A 24,005-nucleotide genomic window follows, 5' to 3' on the forward strand; every position below is an offset into this window, starting at 1 on the left:
TTATTGAGTCTAATTTTGCTAATATTTAAAATAAGAATGATTCCTACAGTTGTGGTTGTAGTTTAGACGAAAGAAAGACATTGAAAATATTTTACTTTACCTTGTTTTGATATGTAACTGGATGGATACGAAAGTGATTTACTTCTAGTGAGATCATAATTACTATTCTTTTCGGGCGAGGTCGGCGTTGAAATAGGACCTGTAGAGAAAATAAAATTAAAGTCAAACAACCGTCCTTGGTATGGTGACGATTAAGTATTTAAACAGAGCAGTTATTACGAACCGTGTATAGCCGTAGATTCCGCAAAAATGTCATGTCAACAATGACTAAAGTTACATCTTGTCTTTGAGCTTTGAATACCTGGTAGTTATTGGCAGTAACCATTTGTAATCAGACCGCCCATAAGTAAATATATTATATCAATTTTGAATAGATCGAGTCGTGAAATAATGAATAATTTATATAAATTGATGAGGTTGGAAGCATAGCTTGGTAAAACATTAATTTCTTCGGCAAAAAGAAGCGGAAATCGTGATATTAGAGGTTATGTTAGTTATTTTCAGTTTAACATTGTATCAATAGATTATCCTTGTTTGGAGTATTATTAATGATCTTTTCGAGTAGATTTTATAATGTTTCGATTTTTAGAATTTAAAATAACGATAAATACTTACAATTGTAATCGTAATACATTTCATATTTCACTCGAAAATATATAAATACCTCTGTGACAAATAGGTATTTATAAGTAAGTTTTTTTATCTTATCTAATTATCAACTTGAGTCATATAATATTATATTTATTTACTGTAATTGGTGGGAAAACTGACATATATCAAAAAATTGTTTTTGAAATATTGTTAATGGGTGGATTTTATTTCATTTTTCTTTTGTATTGTTATTAATCAAATCACGCCGTGGGTTTTGTCGGTTATTATAATTATTATTTTGTATATTTATTGTACATTGAAAGCTGCATTTATAGAATTAATTCAACATTAAGGTAAGTAATAATACATAAATAGCAAAAAGACAAAATACAAAGAATCGTTTGAGGTCATTGTTCTACGGAGGTTACATTCATAGATGGCGCGATGGGTCTTGATAGACAGTGTAGCCATATGAGAGTGGCCGCCATATTTAACCCAAACTTGGCCAATTTAGAATTTGTTCTTCTCATAAAATCTTAATTTATATTTTCTAAATCTTAGCTATTTACTCTACTAATCTTACTTAATCAAGGGCTCAGTAATATGAATATAAATTACGATTTTATGGGAAGAACAAATACTTAATCAGCCGAGTTTGGCTCAAAATGGCGGCCACTATCATAAAAAAGGCTGATACAAAGATATCATCATCTTCAAAAGGTAAAGAGATTATCAGACTCTGAAGATGATAACTTGGTTATCGAAACGCGCCTCAAACAGTGTAATTGTGAGTTTTGGTGTAAATAGTTTGTTCTATAAAGAAAATGTTTGCGTTATAAGGTAGGTAAACGCGGTATTATTAATGAAGAACCAATGAAAGTGTCGATGGGATATCGGAAGACGTCCCGTCCCGTACGTACCAGATGTTTCAGTGAACCTTTTATCGGTTAGATGTATCCGAAAAACTGATATAAACTTTCAAATTTCATGAACTTATTTTAGTTAAATAAAAATTATGAGTGGGATGGTTACAATGAGTAAAAACATCAGATTTATCAGTATTCTGAAAGCCTTTATCTTTTACTATTACAATAATATAAATAATATTTTTAGTTTTGAAACGCATTTACAGAAATTTGAATTCAGTATACAAATATTCATGTTCCACAAACGGTACATCTTATAAACGAGAATCTCATCATTAAATTATTTGTTTTCCACATCGTTGCATCGGGACGTAAATTAATTTTTGATGTGATCTTAATCGAAAATAACACCATCAAATAAGAGACGATTTTTTTATACGTCAGTGGTAATATTATTAATGTATACATTTATAAATCCAAGTATAACTTTCATTTTAAGCAGTACGTCCATAGAATAACGCATAAATTCATTATTACGGGAGCGATTCGGAAAATACAATTCGGAACATGACTTTATTACTAGGATAGTATGAATGTACACTACACTACACTAAAAACTGCACGGCTCTAATCTCTGATCTACTCTACCTGTGGAGGAATCTCTTCGAAAATGTGTAACGTGGTATGTATGACAACTATTAGTGTACAGATCGGTGATTACCGAAAATGCTCACAGAAATACACGAAGCCTTCGAGTGTATGGTGGCATCCATTTATTACATGAGCTCAGGACGAGGGGGTTCAATGGAATCTCACCAAACCTCATTTAAACCGAAGGCCAGATAATCGAAATCTCAATTTTGCCAGCTAAAATAAATCTCATGAGTATTTAAATCATTCAGTTTGAGAGTAAAATAGAAAATTATTCTTGTGTAAAGGTGCAGAAACACAGATCAGCTCTTCATGCGATTCGACGAGAAGCTGTAGTCAGGATTCAACGTGTAGTCAAGCGTCATGTTAAAGAGCTGCAGTGCGTTGTGGATGACAGTTTGGAATGGATAGACGAAGAAAACGTAGACATTTCCTTCCCGTGATTGTCTTCCAGCACTACCATAAATCCCAGATAACATGTGTCCAATTATTTCAATCGAAAAAGTATACGAGTCTCCATAGATCGAGTCAGAATTTTAAAAAAGTTTTGTTTTCATCTATGAATTCATTATTTTTTTACATAATAAATAAAAATTCAGTTTTTTGCGTCAATCTCACGTAAGGGAAGGGATGAGTCTAAGCTGATTCCAGATACATATGCTGTCGTAATTTTTTTCCCAGTTTAAATGTTTTTGAACAGAATAGAGAATAGAGATTTTGAGGTTAATTCCCCAATTGGACTGGTGTAAACAGTAAAATAAAAACATCCCGAAATGATTTTTTTATTTCAATTCATTATTTATTAGTGGAATAAAATAAGACGAATCACCTTTGAGCGATGACGTCAGGAACAAACAAAAAAAATACAGTAAATATTAGAATTGTTTTTTATTGACCATCAAACAATATTATTAGGTCTATCAGTGTGGTAGATTACAAACGACCCCATAAAAAATTCTACTACTCTATTATATACCAAAAAAGAACTAATTTGAGTCATTCATACGTTGATTTTTATGAAAAGCATGTTTTTTTTTATTAACCCGCGTATATAAAGTATTGAGATTCAAAGTAAATATTGGCCTCACCTTCTTTCAATTTGAACCTTTTCGCTTGAGGTATTTTCTTGTTGCTGTCGTTTGTGGTTGGAATATTTATTGTTGGTACAGCATCTCGTATTTTCTCGCTCATTTTTCCAGCCACAGAAAATTTCTGGGCGTCGGATTTTTCCACTCTCGATTTCCAATGCCTGGACGCCGCATCCAACTCGTCTTTCTTGGTCGCCAATAGAGATTTTTCGGAGAGTTCATCCTGAAAATAATAATTGATTTTCTTCATAAGTCACATAAAATATAGCACATCGAACAATAATTTGAATCAAATGAATAATTCAATTGCCACGTAAACAAGGGAAGATTGAGACCGCGGATCATATCTTTGGACAATGAACGAATAACCACCCTAAGCCCTCTCTTAATAATTCAACCGTCCTACTCGTGAAAACAAGTATTACTTCATTCACTAATTGCATAAATAACTATTATTAAAAAAATTGATGATTTCCATTCCGAGTCCGTTCAGGCGTCCTACCCAACCGATTTGCTTAAATTTTTTTTTTCAATGAAAGGTATTGATGCACAGATCAGCCATCAACCATCGGATTTCATCTAATTTTCACCATTCTCAAGTTATACTCAAATGCGATTTCCCCCTGTACATTACTTATGGGAATTTTTCACATACACACGTTCTATCCTCAATATCTCAGGTTCTATTCAAGATAGAGATTTCGTTTTGGTTTAAGAACACACGCTGAAACACCTTCTTTCTTTTGAGTTTTTGAACACTTGAATCGGTTGAGTTGGAGAGGAGCTAGGCGCGGACATTCAATGTGGAGTTATGGATTTTTGTAGGTTTTTGGCAATTTTTCAACATTCAAAGATCTATATCTCAGGTTCTAATATAGCTACAGAGTTCCTTTTGGTTTAAGAACACTCGCTGAAACACCTTCTTTCTTTTGAGTTTTTGAACACTTGAATCGGTTGAGTTGGAGAGGAGCTAGGCGCGGACATTCAATGTGGAGTTATGGATTTTTGTAGGTTTTTGGCAATTTTTCAACATTCAAAGATCTATATCTCAGGTTCTAATATAGCTACAGAGCTCCTTTTGGTTTAAGAACACTCGCTGAAACACCTTTTTTCTTTTGAGTTTTTGAACACTTAAATCGGTTGAGTTGGAGAGGAGCTAGGCGCGGAAAATCAATGTGGAGTTATGGTTTTTTGTAGGTTTTTGGCAATTTTTCAACATTCAAAGATCTATATCTCAGGTTCTAATATAGCTACAGAGTTCCTTTTGGTTTAAGAACACTCGCTGAAACACCTTCTTTCTTTTGAGTTTTTGAACACTTGAATCGGTTGAGTTGGAGAGGAGCTAGGCGCGGACATTCAATGTGGAGTTATGGATTTTTGTAGGTTTTTGGCAATTTTTAAACATTCAAAGATCTATATCTCAGGTTCTAATATAGCTACAGAGTTCCTTTTGGTTTAAGAACACACGCTGAAACACCTTCTTTCTTTTGAGTTTTTGAACACTTGAATCCGTTGAGTTGGAGAGGAGCTAGGCGCGGACATTCAATATGGAGTTATGGATTTTTGTAGGTTTTTGGCAATTTTTCAACATTCAAAGATCTATATCTCAGGTTCTAATATAGCTACAGAGTTCGTTTTGGTTTAAGAACACTCACTGAAACACCTTCTTTCTTTTGAGTTTTTGAACACTTGAATCGGTTGAGTTGGAGAGGAGCTAGGCGCGGACATTCAATGTGGAGTTATGGATTTTTGTAGGTTTTTGGCAATTTTTCAACATTCAAAGATCTATATCTCAGGTTCTAATATAGCTACAGAGCTCCTTTTGGTTTAAGAACACTCGCTGAAACACCTTCTTTCTTTTGAGTTTTTGAACACTTGAATCGGTTGAGTTGGAGAGGAGCTAGGCGCGGACATTCAATGTGGAGTTATGGATTTTTGTAGGTTTTTGGCAATTTTTAAACATTCAAAGATCTATATCTCAGGTTCTAATATAGCTACAGAGTTCCTTTTGGTTTAAGAACACTCACTGAAACACCTTCTTTCTTTTGAGTTTTTGAACACTTGAATCGGTTGAGTTGGAGAGGAGCTAGGCGCGGACATTCAATGTGGAGTTATGGATTTTTGTAGGTTTTTGGCAATTTTTCAACATTCAAAGATCTATATCTCAGGTTCTAATATAACTACAGAGTTCGTTTTGGTTTAAGAACACTCGCTGAAACACCTTTTTTCTTTTGAGTTTTTGAACACTTAAATCGGTTGAGTTGGAGAGGAGCTAGGCGCGGAAAATCAATGTGGAGTTATGGTTTTTTGTAGGTTTTTGGCAATTTTTCTACATTCAAAGATCTAAAATAGCTACAGAGTTCGTTCTTTTGTATTATAATGATTTCTGATACTTATTTAATGGATTCGATACGAGCGAGGCCGCGTGTAAAAGCTAGTAACTATTATTTGATCCTCCTATAGTGTTAAATATTATTTTTGTTTTCGTTCTCATAAATTTGGACAAAAAAGTTTATTTTAATTTTTGTTTTTTGCAAACATTTAGTCGGAATGCTATAAAGTTTTTCATTTTCTACCAATATAATACGTTTTTGGTTAGTTAATAATACCGAAATCAATTTGAAAAAAAAAAAGTATTATAATTGTTATTTACCTTATTATTTATATTAGAAAGCGGGTAATTAGATCGACAAAAATAACAATAGCACAACGTTAACCACAATAAAATTAAAATCACAAAAATCATTATCCGTTCCACTCGAAAAAACAAAAAAAGAAACTGATACACCAGCGCTCACAACAACCATACACACAAATATAACGAAACGATTAAATTCGTCGAGAACAACGCAGTTGGGGAGATGCCCGATCATTTACTCTTTTGGCTACAACTAATTTAAACGTGCCGGTTAATTTTGTGTTTGTGTATATTTATTGGTTTCAGAGATATACTAATTATATTTCGATAAAAAATAACATATTTTTGATATTGATAAGATTGATATTGATAATAATTTGATAAAGCTTAAAAAAAGAACGGGGACTGCAAAAAGGGGAAATCCAGCTCATTAGCGGCGGGTATCACACCAGTTTACAATATTTAACTTTTAGTCTGTTGCCGCGAATTGCGTGGTTAATAATGTTTTTATCAAATCTGTTCTCAAAATTTTTTTAACCACTAAGATACTACTAACGATAGAACGAATTAGTCGATGTAGACAATTCAAATACCTAGAAAGAAAACACTAATTTTGAACTTTGCTTTGGTCAAAAAAAATTAGCCCTTTTTAAGGTATGGATGCGAGCGCTGACGGATAGACAAGAGAAAATAATATCGTGCTGGATATCCAGAACAGAGCATTTATGAAATGAATATATACGACGAAGAACAGGTCGAGTAAACACGACTTGAGAATACAGAATAGAAGAAAACAAGGAAGACTTTCAAGGACCTGGAAGGAAAGAATTGAATAGACTATAACAGAGCTATCAAGATAATTTTTGGTATATATGCGGAGAATATGTGTAAATGATTGCAGAAAATTTATATCAGAATTGATTTGATTATTTGTCTCTTCAATGTTTAAACATACATCTGAATCCTTAGAAAAAGACATTGAAGAAGCTAGCTCATCATAAAATGATGTTGATTTTGCCTGGAAAACAAACAAGCTGTAGGCGACTGCGAAGCTCTCGCCCTACACACTTCGCTATTGTTGATATTCAAGCGTCGTCAGTCGGCGTTGTGCTACAGCCACGTAAGTAAGTAATTTCGAAGTGTGATTCGTTTTCTACAAGCTGAAGGCAATAGTGCTGCGGAAATCCATCGGAAAATGAGTCATGTCTATTGGAAAAAATTCACGAGTGATGGTGTTGTGCGTGAGTGGTGTCGAAAATTTAAAGATAGCCGTAATGATGTGCACGATGAAGGGGGCCAAGGACACAAATCTGTCGTTTCAGATGACCTGGTTCAACGAGTTGACAGAGTATTTAAAAAAAAATCGCAGATTCCCCATTACTGCTTTGTCTACGAAATTTCCAGAAGTTTCAAGGTCTGTTTGTACTCTTTGAAGAGGGTATTGAAAAGCTTGTCCACCGATATAACAAATGTCTTAATCTCTTCGGTGATTATGTCGAAAAGTAACTGTAAGTGTAATTTGAATCTGATAAATTGTTTATTAATTTATGACAAATTAGTTATTTTTAAAAATTTCACACAAATTGTACAAAAAGTTTTTTTAAAAAAACGTGAGATGATAAAAAAAATCGATGGAATTTCACAAAGTAGAAGCAGAGAAAATAAATGTAAAGTACCAGGTACCACTAAGATATAAAGTGTTTTGGATTCCATCTAGACCTCTTCATTTCGGTTTCCTATATTTGTTTAAATTTTATGCTTTGATGACTGTGATGACCGAAACGTCGATTTTCAAGCTGTTTAGTAACCTTCTATTCAAAACTTATAGCCTATCCCAAAATAAAAAGACTAAACTTATTTTTTACCAATTGGTTAAAGGACGACCTTTGAAATATTAGACATAATGATTATTTCTATTGAGTTGTGGGAAATTTTGTTTTGATTCATATGAATAGAGACACATGTTCGCTTTGATTGAGATAGGACAGACAAAGTTTGTGCCAGCAACATTTGCTATTCAAAATAATATCCTAAGAACCTAACTATGTGAGAGAAGACAAGCGGCACGACTTTAGAGCCCATTTGACGAATCCATTTTTAGAACCAAACTGAATTTTGACCTCAATAAGTCAATGATGATAGTTCATTTTTATTACCAGTCTATAGGGTCTTTTGTGGATTAATTTCACTTCATGGGATAAGTTTTTATCTGCAATAGAGTCTATTCGATGAAAGAATGACGCGTATGATGGTCTTGTGACTTTAACTCCGAGTTTATCCACGTTTTTCCTGCAACTAATCGTAAATTCGGATCTTCTTCAATATTTTCGTTCACGGCAGCGATATTCTCTTCAGTACGCACATACTTTCGACGTGTTGCTGTTATATGATCATTTCGAGGAGAATGTGAGATATAAAACTAAACTAGAGTTCAACAAAAAGTTTAAATAATTTGGTAGCATTATTCAACCTTCAATCTATTCATTTCCAAGATTTTAGTGATAAAAAAGTTCAAAGTGATCATTTGATGGTTAACCCTTTTGAAAACTGTAATCGCTGTAATTTTAGGACACCCTTTATACATGGTATTATTCAGCGATATATCATGTGAACCAATACTCCATTTTTTAACTGGTTTGCAACGACGCTGTAATCGATTTAACTCGAGATAAATCGTCCGTAAATGGTTCAATCAATGACGAACGTTATTGTCAATAGTAAAATATAAAAGCCGGTCGAACAATTACTAAGTTGATGAAATTAATTCGAGGCACGCATAGCCTACAAATGAGTTTCAATGTCGGCTTGCACGAGAGCTGATCAACCTCTTTGCCTTTTTCGGTATATAAATGTGAACTCATTCGTTGGTGCTGTAGGTTAACTTCCATTTAACGATACCGATCGACAACGTCATTTTTAAGTATATTTATTCAATGAGTGAGTACTGACGTGTATTACTCAGGAAGATGATTTTGTATCTATCCATCACTACACGCAAGTAGAGTATTATACTTTTTCTACAACTATACATCGCAGGAATATCATATTATAGTCCTTTTTTAGGGGAGAGTACGATTTCAGTATCGCTGCGGTTTAATTAGGCCAAAATAAATTGAAAATGGAGAATGAAATTTTTTGATATCTCGCTTAGTTTTCGAGATATCGATACTTAAAGTTGTAATCAAACGTTAGTTCAAAATTCGCTTTATCGAACAGATGGCGTTCAATACTTCGTTTCAAATGAATATTTTATCACTTCAAATCTTGTAATTCAATAAACAAAAGATTTTTTATTTAATTTCTATATTATTTACCATGATACTCAAAAATTATATTGAAAAAACAGATTTTTATAACAAAATGATCCATTTTTGATAACTTTCATCACTCTGTGATGTTTCATGAAGAATTGTCGGTTGTTTTTCATATGTAATGATAGTTTGAAGATTTAATTGGTAATTTAATGTAAAAATATCCTCTTTAGAGAAAACAGTACGTTTTGAATGCTTTCAAAAGTTATTTATTGTTTGTTTTATAATTGAAAAGTCAGACTACTGTAGTATTTCACAATTATCCTGAAAAAGTTCTCTAGCAATTATTTTTGCTTCATTTATACTATTTTTAACGATAAAAACAACCGAATAAGAAAAATGACTGTCAAAAATCCAATTCCAAATCTACCCGCTCCGAATTTATCTGCCCCCAATCTTCCCTTTCCAAACTCATCCGTTCCTTGCAGCCTGTGGCCTAATCTGTGGGGTGGAGGAGCATAACCCTCCATAAGAAAAAAAATAATCATAAAATAAAATTAAAATAATCATCACGCGAAGGAAAATTTTTTTTATACAATTTTGGCTGTAAAAAATTCACGATTTTTGAACTTTTTACACTCAAAGTGCACCACGAGAAGGTTAGGTTAGGTTGATGTAGACAAATATTAAATAAAAATACATTTTTCCAACTTCAAGTATCGATATCTCGAAAACGAAGCGAGATATCGAAAAATTTTATTCTTCATTTTCGACTTATTTCGATTTACAAACTGGCGTCAAATCCAGGCGCCACGGAAATCGTACTCGTACCAGAGAGTAATATCTAATTCTTAGATTCTGTCATTTTAAATATTATTACAGAATAATCTACATATTTCCTGAAATTTTCATGAATGTATATGAACTAATACAAGGTTTCGATCTTTTATTTGTTTCTTATAACTATAACCATAATAGAAAAAAGTTTGGACAAACCAAAAGCTCTATGTATCAAATATCTAAGTTTCAAATAGCACGTAAAGCTCAAAGAATATCAAAATTTCTTCTTTTCGACAGTAAACAAAGTTCTTGTCCCGATTACCCTGAACTGAGTCGTAGTCCCTTTTGGAAACTAATGAAATAAATAGGTTTTCGCTGAAAAAAGCATTAAAAAAAGTCTATTTCAATAGAATGAAGCGATTTTATATTCAGCCAGTACATTTCGGCAAGATGGAAAGGCTTTTGGAAATATTTTATTTTATGGTTTAAATCCACCATCACAGGTGGAAAGAGACGCAGACCGATGATAGTACACCTCGACAGTACAAACAGTTAAATGAGGCCATAAATGTTGATGTCTTTAGAGAATGGTTCGAATCTTCTAGAATATTCTTCAAAACTGATTCTACAAATATTGTCGTGTTCGTGAAAACCATTACCAACAAACCAAATATATAATCACTCCAAAAATCTCTGCAATATATCGTCTTTGTCAAAGAAGATCCGTTTGCATTTCAAGTCAACTTCATAAGCGACCAAAGGTGAAGAAATATGGGAAGTATAACGTTCTAGGGCTTTTCTGTACATATTATTTCTTCCATTCACTACAAACACACATTCCAGTTCCATACGTGAATAATAACTTTTACCCTACATTATATAATACATGTGTCAAAAGCAAATCCAAGTCTTCTGTGAATTCTATTTTGATACGGGTGTTTATTTTATACACCCTATACAAATATACATCTAAATAACAGTGTTTTCATTTAAACAAATTAAAGATGACGTATCTCTACATTGGGACACTTTGTATACATTATTATTGACTGTCGAAAATCGCGTTTGTAAATATTATTTGGCGGTGCATTTTTCAAAAAAAAAGAATTTATTCCAAATAACAAACTTTGTATAAATGAAAAATTTTTGTTAATTGGTTTATAAGGACGTGTCTTACGAAAATTCAAAGCTCATCATAGTTGATTTTATAATCAATTTTTTTGTAGTAGTTTTTAAGAAAATATCCAAGTGAATCAACTTACATTATATTTATTTTTCTCTTTCAACAATTTCAATTCATCACTGGCGTTATTGTTCAGCATTACCCTTTTCTTCCAGTCCGATTCTCCTCTTTCCTGGAGTCTGGCTCTTAGATCAGCAATCGCTTGAGGCATTTCGTTTTGAGTGTGAGATCTTCGGATGTTGACGACTCTTTTAGTTGGTATTGGAGATAATTCATTACCGACTGCGTTTTGACTTTTGCTTTTCAATAGAACACCTTCCAGCGTTTGTCTGCAAAAAAAGAAACTACTTGGTTAAAATGAAAATAATACGAAAATATTTTGTATCATTTAACCGAATTAATTAAAGGTGAAGGTAAATGAACACCAACAAGCAGCAATCACATTACAAAATATTTTAAATACCTTTGCCAAGACTCTTCGGATAAAATTACATCCGACTTCATCAGCATACTTGCGCTGACTAAATTAGAAGTTCGGAAGTAATCGATAGCCTCTATATATATAAATATACATTCGAAAAGGCGCCTGATTGTACAGTTTTCCAAAAATAACTGTCCATCATCACAATATAGACATCGATTGTTACTGTGCGAAATTTCAGAACGTAGAGGTTTAGTAACTGAATGAAATAACTCCATATTTGGATTTTTCATTTTTGGTTATACGAGGATGGTATCAGAAGTAATTGGTCTGACTTAGAGATGGTGAATTGCTTGGAAAATACCACTTCATTAGAAAGTACACAATTTAAACAGCATACGTTCCAAGTTTGAAGACGCCACGTTGTTTAGTATTTGTTTGGCAGCCATCAATAGTAAATTTGTAAACATGGAATGTATTAGTCATCGTTATGTGATACAATACTTTTATTTGAAAGTCGTTAGCCCAACCAATATGAAAGTTGAACTAGATTCTACTCTGAGTGAGACCGCTTCTTCGTTATCAATGGTAAAATGTTGAGTAGCAGAGTTTAAACGAGGCCGTACGACCTGCGAAGACCAGCATCGCAGTGGTCGACCAAACGAGGTGACGACTCCAGAAATTTTGAGGAAAATCCATAAAGCGGTACTAGATGATAGTCGACTGGAAGTGCGCGAACTCGCAGACATTGAAATTTTGGACATGAGAAAGCTGTGCGCAAGATGAGTGTCATATTTGCTCACAATTGAACAAAAACTGCATCGTGAAGATGTTTCCGAATTCTCGCGCCGATTCATGGATGACACATTCACACATTCCATTCACACCCGAAACAAAAGAACCATCAATAAACCAGTTTTCTTTGTTGGGACAGGTACTTCTTGGACCATCTTCGTATAAGAAAAAACTCGTTCTATTTGATATATTATTCTGAATAACATAAACACACTTTGCAATTTAGTAATAATATCAAAATTATTACACCAGAGGCGCAAAAATTAACTCCCTTATTGGAAAAATGCTTAATTTCGAGTTTTTTGTTGTAAACTCGTATGAAACCTTTCGATCCTCACCCCGGTGACGGCCCTGTATCTATACAAATATAACAAAATCTTTCACTTCAAGTTATTTCTGTCCCAATAGATGTCGGAAGGGAGGAAGATTGATGACGTAATTACTGCAATCGGCGTCAGAATTTATCGAAAAAAAATATAAAAATAGATTGAATAGAGTCTAAGGTGAAAATAGCACGACATTTTACTTGTTATTACTTCAATTTTTGTCGGGTATTATTTATTATCGCAATTGGTCCTTAATAACTTTACAAAATTTTAGACATTAACACACTGTATATATATATGTGAGTAACAAAGAAAGTGAACCTCAATATCCTTCTTATCATTCAGAGGAGTAGCAGTTAACGGTTATTTTCCTTTATTCCTTCAATAGAAATAATTTATTTACAAACACATAATCACGAAAAGAATTACTGAAGGAAATTCATTTTAGAAGCACACAATCACCATTCAATATACACGGTTCGACAGAAGTCAGTTAACGCATTCGTTGCACATCTTGTAAAAGACATTTAATAAATTTTCAATTTAAAAAATGGCTCAGTGTTTAGTTTCAGTGATATGAAATAATAAATAAAGCTTCTTATGATGTGACATTTCATAATTAAGTAGATTTCAGTTGCGTGCGGCTATAAGCTCATGCACTTTCCCTGCCTTTCCTAGTTTCATGATCATGACAAATATTTCTGTACAAACGTGAACACAGAACAGAAGGTATGCAGGTATAGTGTGTATAAACTACAACAGATGACTCTGTGATAGCTGGTTGTAGCCCATCGAGTGCTGTGACAGCGATGTCATATCTACCAACTTTTTGGTAGATTTTTTTAATTAGTTTGACATATCACCACTTTGAATTATTTTTATATCGACGAGCGACGTTGCAATGTGTTGCGTGAGCCATGCGACGATGCGTCAAGAGTCCAGGCTATAAACCACAAAAAAAAACAGCAGCAACAGTTCGGCGTTCGCGCCCATGGACATTATTATACTGTTTTGTGGCCCATTTCCGGTTGGTTTGTTCCTGTTTTGTGTTGTTTTGTTGTTGAAACTAAATAACTACGTATTAGTTATTACAGAGTTCTAGGTTAGGATCTCCGCGGCAAAAAGCTAGAAAAAGGCGCCAAGACCAAAAATATTCGAAATTGTGGGAGAAAGGAATTTGAAGATTGGCTTCAAGAAAGTACTAAGGGTGAAGGATATTTACATTGCTAATCATGTAGGTGTGATCTTAAGTGTGCTGGAAGTTTTATTTTAAATAAATACGTTGAGAGATTGTTTTCTGCAATTAATAATATGAAAACCTTTCAGAGACATAGAATTTGCACGGAGACTCTAGAGGAATTGTTGCTTACTAAAAGATTCATAGCAAACAACGGGCAGCCAGCGCAAAACATTTAAAATTTTCCAATAAAAATATGTGTAATTTCCAAAAATAAACATTTTAAGAACAGTTCATGCATTTTTAATCTTAAAAAATCTTCTAAATTGAGGTGGTAGATGGTAGATCTACCAATTTTGAATTTTACATTCTACCAACATTTGGCACATAATCTACTAAATTTCTATAAAATTCGGGTTGGAAACACTGTGCTATGAAATCAGTTAACTGGCGAAATATTGCCCTGTGATTTCACAACTACCTGGTAGATTGTTTGACATTCGAAAGGACATTTCTAATGAAGTGTGCGTGATATAGCATTCATACAAGGTGCGGCAAATAGTAGAGACTGATGCTAACGCCTCTCATATCGTTGGCAGATAGTAGTAGTCGATTATTTTGAGTCCGAGGTTTGTTATTTCAATTTTATGTTTGTTTTTTTGACCATTTATGAATTGTGTATTACGATATTTGAACCGAACTGATATATTTTAAGAAAAAAGTAGTTTCCATGACTTTCGCCCCAATCTTCTATCATTAGAAAAGGTTAGAGAGTTAGCATACATATTGTTATAGATAGTAAGCATAGTTTCTTTCTATTTTAATTTCGTAACTTGCTTTTAACTTCCGAGGAGTTAGTATAAATCACGAGGTGGCAGAGAAAACAGCCTTACAGGACCTCGAACTCCATCCTATCCGGTCTATTGAAAGTACCATCCAGTTTGCTGCATCAATCTTTGTAGCATCTTCAGAGACCCTTTAGCCTTGGTCTCCCTTTGCCTCTATTGCTCGCTAGCATAGCTTTAAAATATTTTTATGTGGTCATGATGTTGTCGAAGCGTGCTACATGTCCTGTCTAACTTGATTGTTTTTATGTCTCTGTTTTCTGATCCACTGTATGAGTAGTAGGGCTCGAAGTTTTATTAACGTTTCCAGGCGTTATTTTTTTGGACATCCTCGTAAATTTTTCTCAGTATCTCTCTCGAAGATCGATAGTAACGTCTCTTTGAGATACTTGTTTTACGTAAGTATCCTGACATTAAAAAATAATATCCATTGGTAAGCATTATACGCCATTACATGGGTTTATAGAGGCTCCGAAGTATACGTAATCTCCAACTGTAATATAAAAGTCATGAAATTTCTTTGCTGCGTTTTCAAAATTTACAAAAGTTTCTTTTGCTTCTCTTAGGTTCTATGTCGTCTGCGTTGGAAAGCACCTGCAATGATTTATTAAAGATCGAATGGGTCTGAGGTTTTATTCTGTATTTTACATGAAACAGAAAATATTTTTTCTTATATTCGTATAGATTTGAAAAATAATTTCGTCAAAAGATACACGTTGTAGTCTCCGTAACTTAATCAATCTAAATAATTTTGTAACAATTTTTTATTTCGTAGACCTGTTTTGCTCTTTTAATTGAAATTGTTTTTTAAACAGAATTATTTTTGGAAAAATAATTTCAATTAAAAGAGAATAACAATCAAGAAAGATTTATTGACAAAACATAATAGAATACAAAAATAATGATAATTTCAAACAATCAATTAGCGCTTTACCTCGAACTCTCTTAAGATGTGTAAAGATTTACAATTTTCAACCATAAATATGAGGCTTATTGTTATCCACAACTTAATTTTATTACAAATAAAATACAAGGTTAACTTTATTTTTCCATTTATGATGTGGTTAAACGTTTAGATGTTCTTGAAGTTTGTATATTCAACAGGATGTATAATGATTAAATAACCCATAAATTATCTCCAGAGTAATGTTCGTTTTCTCAATCCTTTACAACTATTAACATCTGCCTTCAATTATAACAACAAAATTACAGACCGTTGCTCTTTTTCATTACTGATTTGTTATTAGGTATTTTGTGTTTTGTTTATTTTTCTTTTACAAGTGCAACGTGACTATAAAAAAAAATAGAAAAGACCACATGCTACTGATGAACGTAACATTACGTACAAAGTGTCTTCATGTATGAAAGGAAATGTTTAATACCATAAGAAAGTGGTTTTGCTTGTTAACGGATGCAGCAAAAAAATGTACCATACGTAAATCATTTCAAAACATTGTACATAGAGTGTCCAAAGAATTTTATACTTCTTACCAAATTTGATTTTTTTCTAATATTTCTTGAAAACTGTACAAATTGTGTCCTGTCCTGTAGTTTTTCTCTGTTCTTTATACCAATTTTCATTCTGATTGCGTCTCGAATCTCCACTCTCTTCCTCTGTTTTTGGTTCATAATAATTACGTGGAATAACTGCATTGAATATCTGTTGAATTGTTTCTAGGCAAGGCACTCATACCAAATTAAAAATATGGTAACTCCCCGTATAAAATTCGCACAAACAAACCGTCAGTCCACTTGGACTCATCATCTCTACTGTTTACCAATAAAAACATCGAATAATAAATATAAATGAATCTCTATTGACCGAAGCTTTCGGGAAGCGTATGTACACAAAATTTAATTCATAAATTTCTTTGAATACATAGAAATATGGCGTAAGGTATGAATGAAGTTATTTTAAATATATTCGAATGTTTAAAAAAGGAAAATATTGAGCAATCTAATAATGTAATCATAATAAGAATTGCTGAATGAACTAGAGTAAATAAATTTTCCGTTTATCGGGGTTGCCAAAGGTAGCAGATTATCCAGAATACAATTATACCAGTTACATTGCGTCAAGTTTTGTCAGCATATGGTTTTAAACACAAAAAACCGAATAAACGGATGGCAATAACCGAATCGTCAAGGACGGTTCGTTGGCGACAAAATTATTTGCGTGAGATACAAGACTATCGAAGTTCTAATAGACGAATGGGGTACAAAAAAAGGTTCAGTTCACGTCTGGTACCCTGTTTAAACCAAACTCCCTTACATACAGGTACATTTTACTCGTCTATTTACAAAATTGTCGGCAAGGGTTTTTATAACCTGCATTTGATATAGAACTATACCTTCTGTAGAATTCTTCCAGTTATGAGATCATATCCTGGTGCTTCTTTAGGAATGATCCCTTTTAGAACCGTTTCCTTGATTTCTGAGTGATCAAAATTCTTTATCCATTTGAAAAGGGGTTTTTAAGTAATTATTTATTTCCTCTTTGTTGGTTACTGTGGACTATTTAATTTTCTTGTTTCCCGCCACACTTAATAGTTAGTTACTACTGTTTGGCAGCGTCGAATTTAAGACGGTTCTATGGGGGGCTGAAGCCCCAGGTGCCGAGCAGGTAGAGGACCCTAACTTGATCATTTATTTTAAAACCAGACTGTGATTTGGAAACGAGAATATGAATTTCAATTAAATTGAGAAAAAAGTTTTTTAAACAGAAACTTTATATAGTTTACGAAATAAAATTGTAACTTATTTTGATTTATAATTTATTTTTATTTAAAACTAATTACGTTCGAGCTGATTATGATTTCCTTCAGCTTCGATTTTTGCCCCAGGTCCCACTACTTCTTAATCCAACGCTGCTGTCGGGGTTAAATTTCCAAGACAATTCTGGACTGATTCATTTTTCTGATTTAATAATAATTTTTTTCGATCTCTGCTAAGTTTGTTTAATTTTTGCTTGTTGGTTTGTGATTTTGTCTGTTGCCATATCTTCAGAAATATTCTTTTCTCAGCTATTTTATCATTGACTATTACAGGATTTTCGTTTGCTTTCCACCTATTTCGTGCTGGTGGCGTTCATTCAAAACCTGCTTTCTAAATAATTTTGGTTAGATGAATAGATCTAAAAAACTTCTTTATATACTAACAATCTGTAACTCAATCTATGATGAACTATGGAACACTTTTTTTTTCAATCTGAAATTGTTTATTCTTTTATGGATTTTATATATACGCATTTTCTGTCCTCATTTTATTCATATAAACGATGCAACTATTGATTTTACTAATGATAAGATGATGTCATGTTTCACGTATGCTTTTAATTCAAGTAATTATCTAAATTTGAAACGACGAAGGTCAATCAGATGGTGTAATTAATAGAAGAGAACGTATAGAGACGGGATTCCGTTTGATCAAAAGTGACAACTAACACTGACAGAGCGACACTGGTTAAATTTCTCCAAAGTTTGTTTATGTCAAAATATTACTTTATTAAGGAAAATATTGGTCACCAAATTTGAAAAAATAAATTAAAGACGTTCTTGACTTATGGCAAATTTTAGATATCGCAGAAACTAGGCCACCCTGTATATGCTTCGCAATAACCTAACCTAACTTAACCAAGAAACAACAATTTATGTTGCGCGAAATCAAAAGTGGCTTCCAAAATGTGTATTTTAGAGCGTCATACTGTATTTTGAAGTTCCTAAAAATACACTAATAAAAAAATATATTTTTCACTTATCATAAAATTCAAAAGATCCGCAAAAGTATAGGCGATGAATTCTATATAAGAAAAAAAAACAGAAGTATCCCTACACGTTGTATTCGTTCAATTTTCAAATTCTACGAAAAATTGTATTATGTAATATTCCCCATATGGTCTTCGTCTTTACGAAAATTCTGTTGAAACGTGCAGCTGTGACCATTTGACTTCTATTCATCTAATTCAAAGACTATAAATTTGTCCCTTCAATAAGAAACTTAAAACCACAGAAATATTGAAAATTGAAGACAATCTAACAAAATTTCAGTTTATTTATTTTTTCAAACAATGACATTCATTATGATTTTACATATTTGCATTGGGGTACAGCCGAGAGGGGCACGTGCACCTTCAAATTAATAAAAAATGATTCAGTCGGTTACTTTCAATAATTAATAATTAATAGAACAATTTCGGGGTCACTGAAATATATGAAAAGTAATTCAGAAACGAAGCAGCTAGGTAATTTATTTTAAACTTCGATGTTTAGGTTGAAGAATAACCAAAAATCACACATGATCAAATCAGGCGTATAGTAACAAATCAAAATATACAAACACGTAATTAAAGGATGAGGGTTACCACAGAAAAATATATTTTGTGTGAGTCATAAAAAAGTTTAAAGCACTTTGACCATAATTTCAATTTGCTCAGCTGTTTTGACTATTTGAAATGGGACTTTTGGAAATTAGTCAAGTAGCACTTAATATTTGATGCAGATGAATTTCACAATGATTGTAATGATTGTGTTGATTCATATTTTTTTAATTGCATGTATAGCTTTCGCCCGTATCTCGTCTAAATAGTAAATTTTGTTTGTAATATTCTGTCAATTCACAGAAGTACTTTAGTGAGACGATTATTTCTTATTTTTTCCATCAATCCAGATTTTCTATTATGTTTAATAAAAGATAATGGTATGCAATGTCGTTGTCTTTGATTATAGCAAATACCTTGTTAAATGTATCACGTTATCTAAATCTAAAATATCGTCATCAATTTTTAATTATTTTTATTTGGTTTTTTTATTTATCTAAAATTAAAGATCAAAAATAGATACGATAACCGACCACCTGCATCTAATATAAAATATCTCCGATTGAAAATAACAGTTAACGTCTTGTGCGATGAATTTGACATGATTAACAATATTTTCAAGCAGCAATTATATACTTATTCACTATATAACAACTATCAATATTATTTATTCTAAAGAAAACTTTCGCTCTTATCGAACAATTTCAATTATAAACTCGTAGTAATAATAAAATTTGAAGAAATTATTATTAATTTCAATGTCGTGTTGTCGTAATTCAACCACATAATGTTTCAGCGAAAGTGAAACTATATAAATGAAAGTATACTTCAAACTGAAAATATACAGGGTGGGTGTGAAAATTCCTACGCCTCGATTTAATACCGCAACTTGTTAAGACTAGTCTATAGTCTCTCTTTTTACCGTCCGCGTCTCTTCCACACATTTCACGACGATGATTTCGCTTGTAGATGTGGTACCTCGAATACAGTTCTAGCATTCCATTTTGTGGTCGGATGAAACAACCTTCAAGTTGAATTGCGTGTACTGGAAAAACCAGAATCCTCACGTTTTCAATGAAGAAGAATCAACACACTGGGATGATGTGTAGGCAGGTATCGAGGATCCGTACTTTTTAGAGGGTCCCGTGACGAGTCAAAATCATCTGGAAACGCTCAAAGATTTTGCGGGCAAATGAACCACGATTCAACACTTGTCAACATGACCTGACACCCTGTGATTTTCTCCTGTGAGGTCTTCTCTGGGGCCGCGTTTTTGCAAGAGAACCACGCACCCTTACCGACCTCTGTACTGCTATTGAATAAGAATTTGAACCGCGGACATCGCTGGATGTGTCTCTCCGTTGAGAAACGCCATAAATGCATTGGTCAAGATCATCATCAATTTGAACACTCACAGTAACCTTTTTTCGAATCCCTTTTGAAATATCATTTAATAAACTCATTTTGACGTTGCATTTTTTTCGCTTGACGCAAATTTATTGCCTGACTTATGTCGATCTCTGTATAATAATCCTTGAAAAGTTGGTGATCCCAAACAGTTAGTACCGATATAAAGCACTTGAAATATATCATTGGATTAATTTCTCCCCGCATAAATCATAATATTGTTGTCCAATAGAGATATTCGTCTAAAGGGGCTTTCTACTAAACCATTTTTCAAATTTGAGGACAGAAGATATTCAGAGGGAGACGTGTCAGGTGAATATGATGGATTAGGCAATAATTAAATAAGTAAATTCTGTTCTTTTAGAGGACGAATGGACATGTGGATAGATAGTGGTCGTTTTTAATATTGGCCAACATTTATATTTGGGTGATATTTTGAATAGGGTTGTATATTTGTAAATACGACAGAAAGTCGAAATGAATTTTTAAATTATATAAATTTTTAAAGCTTATTGTCGGTTTGAAGTTAGTAATTAAAGATTTATTATCTGGAAACGATCTATACGGTTTGGAACATCCTAATGGATTAATCTCGTTAATAAATAAATGAGGGTGTGTTATGGAAAACACTTGGACATGTCGATGTGTGTTTTTAAATGTGACAATGATCAATGCAAACTTTCTTATTTGAAATACAACCCCCTCTATATTATTTCTTTTTTTTTTTTCTTCAAAATCTAATTTTCCTGTACAATACATACGAGTATCTTTAACCGTTTCGGAAATATTTTTGTGGTAGCAGATTTATCACAAAAATTAACATTAAAGAAAATTGTTATTATTTCTTCTTATAATTCTGTAATTTTTATTCGGCCCTTTTAATCTTTTAGTGGATTTTTCCTTATATTGATCCATATTTTGAATTTTAACATAATATGTGTAATATATACGAGGGTGACGCTATACAGGGTGCGAGGCGTTATAACCATTTTAATACTAGTTTTTGTTGCAAAATATTTTCTATTTTTTCAAGAAATACATCCTAAAATGATTTAATTAGCCAAATATTCTGTTATAAAATAATAATAATACACAATAAAAACAAAGAATGCTAATTTTTTTGTATTTTTTCATCCACAACAATGTGAATATGCGTAGAAAATATTATCTGTATACACACCAAACTAAATTGGTTTTTAATGACAATTTGAAATAATTTTTTTTATAAACCATCTAATATGTTATTATATCATTCACGCTCGTTACGATTATGCGCGGTAATTGAGGAAAAACTTTCAATTTACGTTTATTTCAACTACGTACAAAATTTTAATAGCCCATAATAATTGACTTTCTATTAACAACTACAGATGTACCGTAAATATTCTAATAGACTACGTTCCCTATAGTTATTTGTAAAAACGGTGTTTTGTTCAAAAAACAATTTGGATATTTCACACTTTCATTTATTGACTTTCTAGTAGGTAAATACGATGTTTGGTTAGGCGCCCTACGCGGGTGAAAATTAAAAAAAAATTAAGAAGAAATATTGTCAATCAAAATTTCGTAAGATATCTGGAGAAATAATAAACAGAGAACTGATGATGATATATAGAAATAGTTCGAGCACAAAGAGCAAGATGCTAGAGCAGAGAGAATGTAAAAATGGTTCTGGATTGTTTACCAAAAGACCAGTGGAAGTGAAAAAGCCAAAGTGGTGTCAAAATAATAGTGAAACATGCATTCAATTAGAACGAGTTTTGGTATTTCGATAGATAAATTGATCACACGTAAACAAATCGTAAACAAGCCTGAAACCACTAAACAACCAACTAGTCTTGATGTTGTATATCCTTAATAAATTAACGTTTTCTGTGATGAAACGATTAAATGTGTATAATGAAAAGGATGTAGCATCCGTTACTACGACGTCATTAAATTAAAATTTTGCATACTCACTTTCTGTTTTACTGTTATCAAACATTATACAATTAAATCGAAAGATTTTGTTACTAAACGCAATAAAAATGGTGGATTAGTGAATTAAAAAACGAGTAGTGTGTTGAGTATCTAGATATTTTTTTTTATGCACGCCCCAAAACACGTTTCCTTCATTATTATAGTATTTGTACATTAACGTGTTTTTTTCTCGTGCCGAAAACCAGGAGCAACGTTTCAATCTTAAATTTCTCGTTAAATTGAAAAAAACTGAGGCATATGGGGGCAATTTTTGAATGGTATAAGCGCTTTAGTTCAGAGCACTGAAGATGACCAGCGCCCAGGTCGCCCTGTGACTGTTTCAACTCCGGAAACAAGGACCAAAATCAGCCAAATTGTGCGTGCAGATCGTCGAAAGAGCATCCAGATGACTGCGAAGTGGTGCCAAAAAATCTGACTTCTGACCAGAAGCTCTTGCGTCAACGGGTCTGCTTGGATTTCCTTGAAAGGTTAGTAAATGATCTGCTTTGAAAGGGACCCGATGGAAGCGGTAAATCAAAAAACGGCAGAGCTCTTGAAGGCACACACCAAAGAAGACTTCCAGCACTTCTTCGATCAATGGATAAAACGTATGGAAAGATGTGTAGCGAGGAGATTGGAGTATATTGAATAGGAGCATTCCAATGTAGAATATTTTTTATAATAAAACCCTTTTTCGTAACCAGTCCCGTATGTCGAGGGGAATTTCACTTGATGATATTTCACTAAGAACAAAGATTCAAAATAACAACAGTTGAAAACGATTTTGTTTATCCAAATTAATTAAGAATCTAAGTTGACGACAGTTTTGGTATTTTATGTTCTTAAAATATGGTTAGAACTGCGTAAACATATAAACAAAAAATAAGTTATCCAAATAACGTTTCTAAATTTTTTTCATTGCTTCTTTTTTATTTCGATTTCATAACTTAAAACCTATAGGTTTGAACACGTTAAAGATTGTCCTAAAGTCACTTTAGTGAGATTACGTTTAAAGTGCCTCTCATGCAATACGTATTTTAAATGATGAAGATATAAAAAAGTGTAATCAAATTTTCGATTTTATTTATGCGAATAATTAGAAGGAACGCATCAATATGAAAACCAAATGAAAATGTGCGATAAAACTCCGAATACAAAAAATTTATGACGCCTAAAAGAAAGAAAGAGGGCCGAAAATAAGCCAGCAGTTTTTGCGAGTTTTTGGCCGATGAAAGTCTTGCTGTCTTGCGGGATTCTGTTCATCGACTATCGAAAAATCCTCGTAGTTCAGTTAATTTCAAAAATTTAAGGAGAAATGTGTCAACAAGGTAAAAAAATTACTTTCCCGTGTGCGCTAGGACAAAATGGTTCATTAATTTACCATAAAATTCCAATTGGTTACATAAATTATACAGGCAAAACATTTTTATTACTGTAATTTCACTTTCGCCTTTTTTGTAATAGATAACTAGTTAACACGACTGTTAAAAATACCCGAATTTCGTAAAACAATTTCAACATCATGATTTTACGAGATCGATTTTTTATACTTTTACAAGTTAATGAAACGAAAAAAAAACTATACTTTTTTATATTTTTGAATGGTAATGTTTGTTTGATAGATCAATGATATTTCCAAATAAAAAATACTG

At 32.7% G+C, this 24,005-nt stretch overlaps 1 protein-coding gene across 1 annotated transcript in view; it reads right to left on the minus strand.

Annotated features, from left to right (window-relative positions):
- The window catches only part of LOC130891788 (uncharacterized), a 122,648-nt gene that overhangs the window by 13,551 nt on the left and 85,092 nt on the right, over nucleotides 1-24,005 (minus strand). Inside the window, exons 13-15 of the mRNA XM_057796751.1 lie at nucleotides 11,188-11,437; nucleotides 3,257-3,479; nucleotides 101-199 (exon numbers count right to left, since the gene is read on the minus strand). Coding sequence (XP_057652734.1) covers nucleotides 101-199; nucleotides 3,257-3,479; nucleotides 11,188-11,437 — 572 coding nt within the window. The remainder of the gene's footprint in view (nucleotides 1-100; nucleotides 200-3,256; nucleotides 3,480-11,187; nucleotides 11,438-24,005) is intronic.

The sequence above is a fragment of the Diorhabda carinulata genome, chromosome 3 (genome assembly GCF_026250575.1).
Source record: "Diorhabda carinulata isolate Delta chromosome 3, icDioCari1.1, whole genome shotgun sequence".
Taxonomy (NCBI): Eukaryota; Metazoa; Arthropoda; class Insecta; order Coleoptera; family Chrysomelidae; genus Diorhabda; species Diorhabda carinulata.